Raw genomic sequence first — 12066 nt, forward strand, 5'->3', positions numbered from 1 at the left:
CTTCTCTTATCAAAACTCAACAAAAAACAGTCACTGTTGTTTTATTTCATAAGGGACTGGGCACTCAGAGTGGCAAATGGATTGGATGTTAAACCATTTCACATATTTTTGACAGGAGGTGCTGGGACTGGAAAGTCTCATCTCATCAAATGCATATTTCATGAAGTTGAACAAATTCTTCCCCATCGATCTGGAAATCTCAACTCCTTAACTGAACTACTTGTAGCACCCACTGGAACAGCAGCCTTCAATGTTGGCAGTAGGTGATTTTCAACAAGTACCACCGGTTAAAGGTAAACTTTTGTGTATGCAGAGGAGGATTGTCACTGATTTGTGGAGATTGTTTCACCTATGGGAATTGGATGAGGTCGTAAGACAGCAAGGTGATCTGCCTTTCATCAAAATGCTTAACAGAATCAGAAAGAAGCCTAAAAGTGAATTGCTCCACCACGAATATGAAAAACTACTCCAATCACGTTTAGTTTCCAAAACTGATCCAACCTATCCAAAGATGGCCCTTCACATCTTCTCAACTAATCGTCAGCTGAATGATCACAATGAAGCACTGCTTGTTGAACGAGCTGAAAGCACTCCATTGGTAACAATCACTGCAGCTGATATTTGTTTCTCAGCTACCTCAAACAAGTCCTACAAAAGAACAAATCCAATGGAAACTGACAACGCCAAACTTCCACCTCGTGTAACTCTCTGCATTGGTGCACGTGTCCTCTTGTGCTCAAATGTTGACGTACCAGATGGCCTTTCAAATGGTGTTCTTGGAACAGTAACATCCATCATTGCAGGAAACAGCCCACTTGGCTTGCCTACAGCTGTGTGTGTCAAGTTTGATGATGATTAAGTTGGACGCAATGCAAGGAAATCTCATCCACCTCCACCAAGAATTGACCCATGTTCCACGGTCATCAAACCTGAAAAAGAACCTATTCAGCACAAGCCAATTAAAGTTACCCGTCACCAAATTCCACTTAAATTGGCATGGGCGGTGACTGAGCACAAAGTGCAGGGAATGACCACAGACAAGGCTGTTGTTTCATTAGACAGAATATTTAAAGCAGGGATGGCTTATGTTGCGCTAAGTAGAGTGACATCACTCAATGGCTTGTTCCTCATTAAGGACGATTATAAACCAAGTGAAATCTATGCAGACAGCAGGGTAGAAAATGCCATTTCAGAAATGCCGCTTGCTACAAGTTTGCCAAGATGGAATAACCTAGTACCACCAAACATTCCTGATTATGCAAATTCCCTGGTGCTTGTGGGCCACAACACTGAAGGATTTCTCCCTCACTTGAAAGATTACGAGCAAATAGATTTCTGCCAGCTGCAGACATCATAGCCCTTCAAGAAACATGGCTTCTTCCAAATCAGTCATTTACTAACCCACTGCCTACCCACAATGTTCTGACATGTAGCAGGGGAAATCAGTACAACTCAGCCTCTAGTGTACCAGACTCATTGAAAACGAGAGGAAAGGGTGGAGTAGCTATGTTCATCCATCAGGATCTTTCCTACAAAGTCATTGACACTTCATGTGTAGGACTGGAATGCCTTGGCATCCAGTTGCAGTGTTCATCAATTTCTGTTTTCTCTGTGTACAGACCACCAACCCTTCCCATTCCCTACTTCAGACTAGAGTTGAACAGAATGTTGGACCTATCTCCGACTGACAGTACAGTTCTTCTGGGAGATTTCAACATTGACCTCAATACAAACAAAGCGCAACCTCCTCTGCAAGAACCCTTCACGCAGCTGATTGAAGTGTCCACTACCAGGAAAGAAACTGTTATTGACCATATTTATGTCAAGGATCTTTCACATCAGAGAGCTGGTGTGGTGCCTTGCTATTACAGTTTCCATGACATCACATATTTCATTATGTAGAAGACCTGCAGAGTCAGATACACGGGCAATTACATCACAGAGACTTTCCTTTGTGCCATATAACATTGCTACATCATTTCTGATATGTTGGGGATATTAATATATTTGTGTCCAAACTCTATTAGTACTTTAAGTGGATTTTCTACAAATACTTCTGTAACAAGAAAACTGTGCTACTTAGATGACTACACTGTCAGGTGGGTAAATGATTGAGGGATTAGTGGTGTTGATTAGACGCTGAAGTGGTGCCCATTAGTTGTTTGAAAGTTCTAGGAGTTCTATTTTTGTCTCTGTTATTTAGTAATGGAGGGTGGGAATGAAGAGATGGGGTTTAACGTGAAGTAAACGAATGAATGGGGGTTAGGGGAGTGGGGGGAGACATATGTTTTTACGAGTAAAAACACTTTCTAGTTCTATCAGTGTGTGTCTTTTGTGCAAATAAATAACATTTTTTATATTGTTGATCAGAAGTTGCAACATGAAATGTGCGTTTCTTTTGGAACTTAGTATATTAAATACTCATGTGATTGTTTTTTATTAGCCCCAATGGTTGATCATCCAGACCGCCTCCTTTGTCCTATTCATGCACACAGGAGACTGTTCATCTCCTGCAAGACTTTCTCTGACTAATGCCCCAATTTCACTAAGACCAAGAATATCCCAAATCACCCCGAATAAGAAATTTATCATGTTCATCGATAAATCTCTATCATTTCTTGAAGTTCTTAAATGAGTCTTACTTGATTCCCAAACTTTTGTACAGTTCGCGGGAGTTTGTCGAATCGGCGAGAAAGTTTTTATCCCCGAATTGCTATTTCGTGGCTGTATCGTAATCTATTCATAATTAATTCTTATGTTCTGTAACAGCTTCGTAATCAATTCCTTTGCATTCCTGGCTATTCTTAGCGATTCGTCGCTCCTGAAAAATCTTGTCCTCAACCCGAAAAACATCCTGTCCTGAGTCAACTACAAATCATGTAAGAATTTAGTAAGAACAACACGACTCCCCAAGGACCAGGACCAGAGCAACACATGCTCTCAGTTGAACCTCCATGGTGGAAATGATGGGTTGGCCAGCCTTTCAGGACCCAAGAACATGCCGAAGTGTCAGGAAAAGTACCAATTTTCGCAAACTATTCGTATATATGTCATATTAGTCGTCTTGTTTGTTGCGATTGTCCTGCATTCATACATGCATTCAGCATATAATCGTAACTTGGTTGTAGGTGATTCTTACAATTTGTGCATGATCCTTACATGAATCTTGTAATTTGTATGTTCTTAACCCATTCCTGGCATTCTTCATATTTTTAAACTTGATTAGTTTTCGTAACTCTGTTGTACGTTTGTCGTAACTGCATCATACCTCCTACTGATTCTCAACGAAAGTTTGCATTATTGGATGAATCACAAATTTCAAAAGTTTCTGATTCGGGGTGATTCGGGATATTTGTGGTCAGAGTAAAAGGGGGGCATTAGACATTACCAAAGCCACAGTGGCAGGATGGCTCAAATCTACTTTAGCCGGAAGTATCGTTGAGCCCAAGATTCTTCACCTATACTTGCATCTCAACCCACGAAATAGTAGCCTTGGCTATGAGTCTTGCGTCCTGGACTACCATCTTGGTAGAACAGCTAGTATCAAGCTGTCAGTAGGGCTCACACAAGACATTCACCAACTTTTACCTGCGTGATGTCCAACCAGACCAAGAATGGATTTACACCCTAGGTTCTATTGTGGCAGCTCAATCCATTAAGGGGGGGTGGGGGGAGGGAAATGATGAGCCGACATCACCAACCTCAGAAGGTAGGTAAACCTTTTGATCTTCTGAACTACCGTGTACATAATACATCAAGGGCTATAGCTGAATCAAGCCTGAAGTCACAAGCTTGATATCTGATTGACTGGAAGTGACATCACAATCGGAGTGACAAAGATACCGGAAATGAAAAAAATAGGGAAATAAGCTTTACTGTCGGGACATTTGAAATAGCTCACATACAAATTTAACTCATGAGAGAATCAAATGTTGTGATGTATTTGTGTGCATTATTTCCAACACGTATATGGTAGACAAGGCTGGGAAGCCATGATAGCATAACATTTTACTGTGTCTAAAACTAAGTGTTCCGGGTATACATGTATTTGTATGTTACGTGTAGTCAGGTCCTCTTGAGGTGATTCAATAGTCAGTTATACCTAATAGATTTGGAAACCACTAACAATATGTGGAATCAAAGATACCTAGGTACATTCTGGCAATGATGTAATTGAGGTAGAGGATTCGAAAAATTATAGGAATAAAAGTGATAATTGTATGAATGCTTCCTCTATTACATCAAAAGGCCCATTCATCTGCCACTAGTTGGTAGATGTTTGTAAAGACGTGAGGTTTTCCTGCCTCTGCACACAGAAGACCTTTAAGCTGATCGGTGCTACTACGGCGACAACTGGTTGTGTGCAGTTGACAGTGAAGAGGACTTCTGTTGAAAATGTGAAGAATTAGTTATGGTGTGATTGCAGCCAAAGTACAGAATTTGGCAATGATGTAATAGAGGTAGAATTCTTAGAATTATCAACAATAATAAGTTTTGTTCCTATAATTGTGGGTTCGAATCCATGTTCACCCCGATTATGTTTCTAGGTTTGTCAGTACCATACCCGTGCTCGTGGGTTTCACCAAAATGGTAAATGTCCGAGACCTGTATCACTACAGGCTTTCCTATCCTGTCCCATTCCTCATGCGGAGAATGGGTCGTTAGCTCCTAGTCAAACTACTACAACCGGTAACTAAACTGGCAAAATGTGTCGTGTTATGTACTGGTTCATCCAGACAATCTCAACTCAGGCAGAGGTTTGAAACTACTGCAGGTTCAATCTTACAAGTAATTGTGTACTTAACGAAAATGATACTTTGACTGGTATAGGCAATACATTTGTTTCAATTATGCATTATAAAAACACAAACAAAACTCACTGAACAAATTTTCCCATTATATTTCTGAGAATGTCATCATGTTTATCAGGTACACTTGAGACAAGCCGATCGGCCGAACACCGCAACGTACAGACACACAGACAACTCTACACTGTCCACGTTTCTCATTACACTCAGCTCTAATGTGACTACATCAACATGAGGCATCCCCACTTCTCAATTCTGTTTGGTAATATCAGACAAAAATAGAATGAGATGAAAATAATGATACAAGTCCTAAACAATAATAGGCTGATGAACTACCCATCTTTGACTTACATGCAGAAATTGCTATTAAAGATGTTCACTTATATTACTTAAAGTTATGTACATTCATAGAAAGGTTAAGTCCCTTTAAAACAATTGCACATTGCTCCTAACACAAAGTTGACTTCCAGCAATTTCACATTATTCTCCCAACCTACACACATATTTAACCACTAAAACAAAACCATTTACAATTAAAAGATTCCATGACTTTTGTCCTGAAACATGCACACAAAAAAGAAGAAAATATAACCATGTAGAAATCATTCTTTAAAGCAATTTAAATTTTTATTTAAGGGAGACCAAAATGAACTACTTTGTCGATCCTCAAGTACTTGAAGAATGAGGAAAGAATAAAACTCGCTAATAAAACGGCTGACAAACACAATGGAATGAATAAAACTGGAAGAAATGAGTGAAACAAATACCAAACAAGAAACCAATGATAGCAACAAAATAGTCAAATAAAAGAGGAAAACAATGACAAAATCGGTATAGTTATATCAACTTCACAAGAATTGAACTTCTGCATGAATTGTAGATTGCTGCCATTGTTCAACTTTGATATCAGCTCAGATGAAATGTTTTAGACTCAGCTAATCCGACAAAATCAAACAAGTTTGGCAAGTTGGTACAATATAATTTCTGACAATATCCATGTGATAATACAGCCTAACTAACCAGTAGTTTGACAATGATATGGAAGACATGTCCAGGAGAATAATATGTAGAATGACATTAGAAAAAACATGGCATCTATACAGCCTGTTATTTTTTAGATCATTTTTCTGACACAGAATTTCAAAAAATAGAAATTAATCATATCAACTTTTTTTGTTACAAATCTGGTTAAAATCATAATATGAAATTGGTATTTAATGCTACCGCTCAGTCTTAGTCTACATTTAGCTCTCACACCCAGTAATTGCTATAAGGCTGATTTAAAAGAAAGACATTTCCTTTGAGCTGACCTATTTTCAAGACAGTACAAATACAACATGTCACACTTGCAACTTCAGCATAGTTTGCAGTTAGCTTGCATGAAACATCAATTACTTACATAAGTAAATTCCATCCTTTGCATCACAACTATTAATCACATAGTTCCATGTCAGCATTCTTGTAGTTTCCACACTTCTGGAAATTATTGAAGTCTGGTTAATAATGACAAGAACCAAAGAGAAAATGATACTGCAGACGTTGGTACCAGTCCAAGGATCAAGGTCATCATATTACTAAAACAGGATGACAGTAGAATTACAGTTCCCCAAAGGCATCAGACTGGTCACAATGTCCAACCAGAGTCTAGACAGTCACCAAAATAAGCAAGTACATCTCTGTTGTGGCTTAACAGGGTATTATCTGTATTTCAGAATAATAGCCTGGATTAATTCTGATAATTACTTATATACAATGGCTTAACATGTTCAATTTTCAAATCATGTAAAGTAGGCATAATAATGTAAGTACACTGTGCCAGATGTTTCAAGCTGAAATTTTGAATATTTCTGGTAATAATGTTTTGCTTTTACTCCAATTTATTCAATTGACCTTATAGCTGTGAACTTTAAAACTAAGCTGGCATGAATGTAAACAGCTCCATGGCATGCAGACTGTAACACCCTCATATAAAAATAATCATTTTCATCACATTGATAAGAACAAACACCTTAATAAACAAGCTAACAAATTATTGTTACAAGACTAAAAACATCCAAAACTAACTGAAATAGATCAAAGGGTTCATGTTGTTCACACAAATACTGGGAAAGATTATAATTGCAGGATTCTGGCTTAGTATGTCAGGGATAAACAGATTCTCATTGTATCCTGTTTCATGCAAGACAGGACAATTTGTATAACCTTTATATCAAAAAGAAGCAATTCAAAATCAAAATTCGCTGAAGATTATATGGCATCAAATCAGATTTTGATTTTCTTCTTTCAGTTCATTCCAAAACATTTCAAGTTGGAATAGTAACTAAATTAAATCAGTGTGTTTTAACAGCATCATGATAGCACATATCACAGGATATTTTCAAATAAATAAATAAAATCATCTTTCTCCATACCGGTACTTTAAAAAGCAAGGCATGTAACTAACATGTGATTGCTACAGAAATATTTCAGTTGAGAAACCAAACTTCATCTTGATCTGCTCAGCATTGTTTATCACGGCAAAATGAGATGGTAATTGAAAAAGGGAACAAAAAAATTACAAAAGGTTTCATTTGTAGATTCTGTAACTCCAAATCGGGAGGTGAAAATAGTTTTGCCAATTTAGAAAACTAAGGACATCTAATCTCTATTTTCAGTGTTGTATCATGAAGAAAAGTGATCTTCAGTTAAATGACATCATTCATATTTGTAACATGTAAAACCATGTTGCCCCTACTACTGGCTGACAGAAGACTACTAGTGCCTTGCTACTAAAGTATATCATACATGCAACAGGAGGTCCCGTTGCCTCCTACAAATGGCAAGACTCAAAAGCAGACAACACAAGATGCACACTGCATCGAGCACATAGCCCCGCAGCCAGTCATGCTTAATATCCCTGCTGGCTGGTCGGTACAGTCAGCTGGCTGGTCAGCAAGGTCCTCCTGACTCAAGGTTCATGGCTCAGCAAACCTGCTCCTGTGAAAGTTCTGTGCCTGCACGAGGCAGTTCTATTTCTGCTTGCAGCAGAGTTATGTCTCTGCATCAGATTCAGGAGTAAGTAAACATTTTGTAAATGCACCAGTCTTTCTGCAACTAGTAACTCAAGTATCACTGTAGTGTCACAAGTGCTGTGCAACTGCATGGAAGACTGCTGATGAAACATGCCTTCGTGTGACTGCATACAGTCTTCGTGCACCACAGTACAAAGTCCAGCATGAGTCTCTCTGAATCTCTAAACCCTGTGATAATGTTGCAAGGCTTGTCGACAGATCAAGTAGTGATGAACAAGTTGTGATGTCAGAAATATAACATGGAAGTAATATATCACACTCAAGTCATGTCAAGGGCAGTATGTTTGCCTGTAACACCAGATTTGTGCTACCACATTGGGAATCAGATCATTGTAGAAACTCATTGTCATTCCATCAGGCTGTTCATCCGACTCCATGATCAGAGTCAACACACAGTACATTCCAGTTGGATGAATACAGGTATCAAGTTGCACCAGGCGAGGTATGAAGATAAAACATGCTTTAGGTAGGATTCTGTAAAAATAATATAGTGGGGCATCACTTCAGCACTTTAGTTGGGGAATCTTGAGCAGAATCAGGTTTGGGAAATTTTCTTGCTACCTCCGGTGATCTCCCCGGCTTCTTCATGACCGACGGTTTGGCCTTGACAGGTGGTTTTGGTTTCTCTGCCACCGGTGGAGGAACCGGGCTCATACCCACCAATGCAGGAAGATCGGATTTTGCGTCTGTGACAGATTTTGAGCGTATGGCAGGTGAAGTCGACTGAACACGCCGGATTATTCCACCTGAGTTAAATGTTGATAATGGTGGCGGTGGAGGATGATCAGAGTTATTTCCTCTCTCAGAGTCTTCAGACAGATTCATACGATTTGTGGTTGATATGTTGCGTGGCATAGAACTAGCTTTCTTCAAAGTTCCTTGATTTGATTTAGCAAAGGTTTCAGCAGCACTTATTGTGGGACTATCTGGCTCGCTACTCTCCTGTGAAGGTGGGGAGTCGGAACCCTCTGGCAGATCCAACACTAGGTCTGGAGTGTGCTTGGGAGTCTGCTTGGCCTTGACAACAGGCAAACTCATCCTCTTGGCAGACCTCTGTTGCATCTCCAAGGACTTGAGCCCTGCCATCACTTCTTCTAGAGCATTGTCAATATCCACAGATATATCATCTGCTGTGGAATCTGGGGAAGACACCTGTCTCTTCAGTTCCTTTGGTGCATCACCCCCACCAGGGGGACACTCTACTTCTTCTACACTAGTTAAACTAGGAACTTTGGATGTAATTACACTTGTTTTAGGGGTGGAGGGTTGTGACACTGTGGTAGTGTCCACATCAATAATGTCAGTCTCTCGCACGATGATGTTGGGCTGTGACACAGACTTCTCGACAGGCTTGTCAATGATGACCGAGGTCTCCTCACTGGACTGTCGGATGGGGGGCTTGGTGGGTAAGGACTGGGTTGAGCTGGTCTTGTCCCCTTCCTCGCTGCTCAAACTCTTGGGCTCGTCAATAGACCTGCATAATACAAGCACATTTTATAGAATGTACAGACTGCAGGTTAGCTTATAAATAGCGACAATATCTTCTTTGTAATATAACAACCATAGTTTGACATGTATTGTACTGAGATTGTATCAGAGATGAGGCCCTCTATACATACCCCTCTTTGACAAGGCAGATGTACTTATTAGGGATGAGGCCCTCTATACATACCCCTGTTTGACAAGAGATGTATTTATCTGGGATGAGGCCCTCTATACATACCCGTTTGACTAGGGAGCTGTACTTATCCGGGATGAGGCCCTCTATACATACCCGTTTGACTAGAGATGTACTTATCCGGGGTGAGGCCCTCTATACATACCCCTGTTTGACTAGGGGGATGTATTTATTAGGGATGAGGCCCTCTATCCATACCCCTGTTTGACAAGAGATGTATTTATTAGGGATGAGGCCCTCTATCCATACCCCTGTTTGACAAGAGATGTATTTATTAGGGATGAGGCCCTCTATACATACCCGTTTGACTAGGGAGATGTATTTTTTCAGGGATGAGGCCCTCTATACATACCCGTTTGACAAGAGAGATGTATTTATTAGGGATGAGGCCCTCTATACATACCCCTGTTTGACAAGAGAGATGTATTTATTAGGGATGAGGCCCTCTATACATACCCCTGTTTGACAAGAGAGATGTATTCATCAGGGATGAGGCCCTCTATACATACCCCTGTTTGACAAAAGAGATGTTTTTATCAGGGATGAGACCCCCTATACATTCCCCTGTTTGACTAGGGAGATGTATTTATTAGGGATGAGGCCCTCTATACATACCCGTTTGACTAGGGAGATGTATTTATTAGGGATGAGGCCCTCTATACATACCCGTTTGACTAGGGAGATGTATTTATTAGGGATGAGGCCCTCTATACATACCCCTGTATGACTAGGGAGCTGTATTTATCAGGGATGAGACCCTCTATTCATACCCCTGTTTGACTAGGGAGCTGTATTTATCAGGGATCAGACCCTCTATTCATACCCCTGTTTGACTAGGGAGCTGTATTTATCAGGGATGAGGCCCTATATACATTCCCCTGTTTGACTAGGAGGATGTATTTATCGAGAATGAGGCCCTCTATACATACCCCTGTTTGACAAGAGAGATGTATTTTTTTTGGATGAGGCCCTCTATACATACCCCTGTTTGACAAGAGAGATGTATTTATCAGGGATGAGGCCCTCTATACATACCCCTGTTTGACAAGAGAGATGTACTTATCGGGGATGAGGCCCTCCTGGCCGTGACAACATCCCTCCCACCAGTCATTTGACACCTGGTTGTAGATGATTAGCGTGTCTCCCTTCTTGAAGGTCAGCTCCCGCCCAGTGCGCCCCTCAAAGTCATACAATGCTGTTGCCTCCAGAAGATCAGGTTCTATGAAGAGAGAGATTCTGGTGACAAATCTGTTAATATTAACCAAATAAGCTAATTCATCTTTTACTGATAAATTATGGGTATATTTTCATAATTTCTGTTTCAATGATAAGCAGCAGAGAATGCCAGTTACTTAACATAGAGTCATTGACTTGAATGACAGGAATTTGTCAAATCACATACCATCAAATCATGTCCCTCAACCAATTTACATCCTGAAAATATTGAGAAATGGGATGTTGTTCCAGTTAAAGCCACAAATTGTCATGGTAAGGTAGACACAGACGAAATGAGTTATTTGTCTATCTAAATGACTACTTCTACTCCAGGCTTGTCATTCTAATCAACCAGGTCATACACTATGGGGTAAGCTTGACAATCTAGAAACCGCCCTAGTCAGCTGCATCTGTCTGACACTCTGCACACGAGTACTGCAATGTACATCATTGATACATCGTACACTTTATCCTCTCACGTAACAAGTTTAGATACAACTCAACATTAATTGCAGACATGCATGTTATAAAGCTTCTGTTGGTGAATGATTTAGCAACAGGTGTGATCAAGTTGGCAATTACATGTGAAAAAATACAAACAAAAAAACAAACAAAATAAATCTGCCATGCAAGTGAACAAAAGAAAACAGCTGATTGTTGGCACTATGACTATCACGACTCCCTCCTTACCGCAAATGGATCCTGAAATATCAAATACCCAATGCAAACAGGGGAATCAGTAGTTTTTCAGAAGATTTGACCCAATAAGAACAATTCCGATCTATTTCTTGTTCCTTACATTAGCTAGCAAGGACACATTGGAACCATTGTTTCATTTGTGCAAAACAAAACTACGGAGACCAAACCAAAATTATTCAAAAACTTATTGAGTTTCAAAATGTTACATATAATCTAACGGAGAACTAAAGAAAAACTGGCGGTGAACAACTTCTTGAGTATGATTATTTTCTTTAATGGCCACCTAATTTTGGGAGATAGTTATCAGCTGTTAGGGTTTACACAAGTGGACACATCGTGATGTCATCATCTAGTAAACCTGTTCGTGTAGGAATGGTATTGAATTAAAGTGAGCGTGCTTCATTTGAACTGGTGAGTTCCATAATGCTTCATGATTGCAGACAGAGAATTCTGTTAAATGAGAGCCTGTAGAAAGTGTGAGGCAATGATGATAGTGAGTGACCCCGACAACTCACCTTCCTCGTCACTGGGTATAGAGCTTGTCTCATCATCCTCGCCTGTGTCATTGGAGTTGTCCCTGAAACAGAACCACATG

At 39.9% G+C, this 12066-nt stretch overlaps 1 protein-coding gene across 6 annotated transcripts in view; it reads right to left on the reverse strand.

The window, feature by feature from the left end:
* Nucleotides 1-4884: 4884 nt before the first annotated feature.
* Nucleotides 4885-12066, reverse strand: part of LOC139444928 (SLIT-ROBO Rho GTPase-activating protein 1-like) — a 180515-nt gene continuing 173333 nt past the window's right edge. For all 6 annotated transcript variants that reach the window (XM_071225949.1, XM_071225950.1, XM_071225948.1 and 3 more), the window contains 3 exons: nucleotides 11987-12048; nucleotides 10593-10776; nucleotides 4885-9353 (listed from right to left, as the gene is read on the reverse strand). In XM_071225949.1, coding sequence (XP_071082050.1) covers nucleotides 8378-9353; nucleotides 10593-10776; nucleotides 11987-12048 — 1222 coding nt within the window. In that variant the 3' untranslated portion in view covers nucleotides 4885-8377. The remainder of the gene's footprint in view (nucleotides 9354-10592; nucleotides 10777-11986; nucleotides 12049-12066) is intronic.

This window comes from Haliotis cracherodii, unplaced genomic scaffold (assembly GCF_022045235.1).
Source record: "Haliotis cracherodii isolate W230 unplaced genomic scaffold, xgHalCrac1.p SCAF_6, whole genome shotgun sequence".
Lineage (NCBI taxonomy): Eukaryota > Metazoa > Mollusca > Gastropoda > Lepetellida > Haliotidae > Haliotis > Haliotis cracherodii.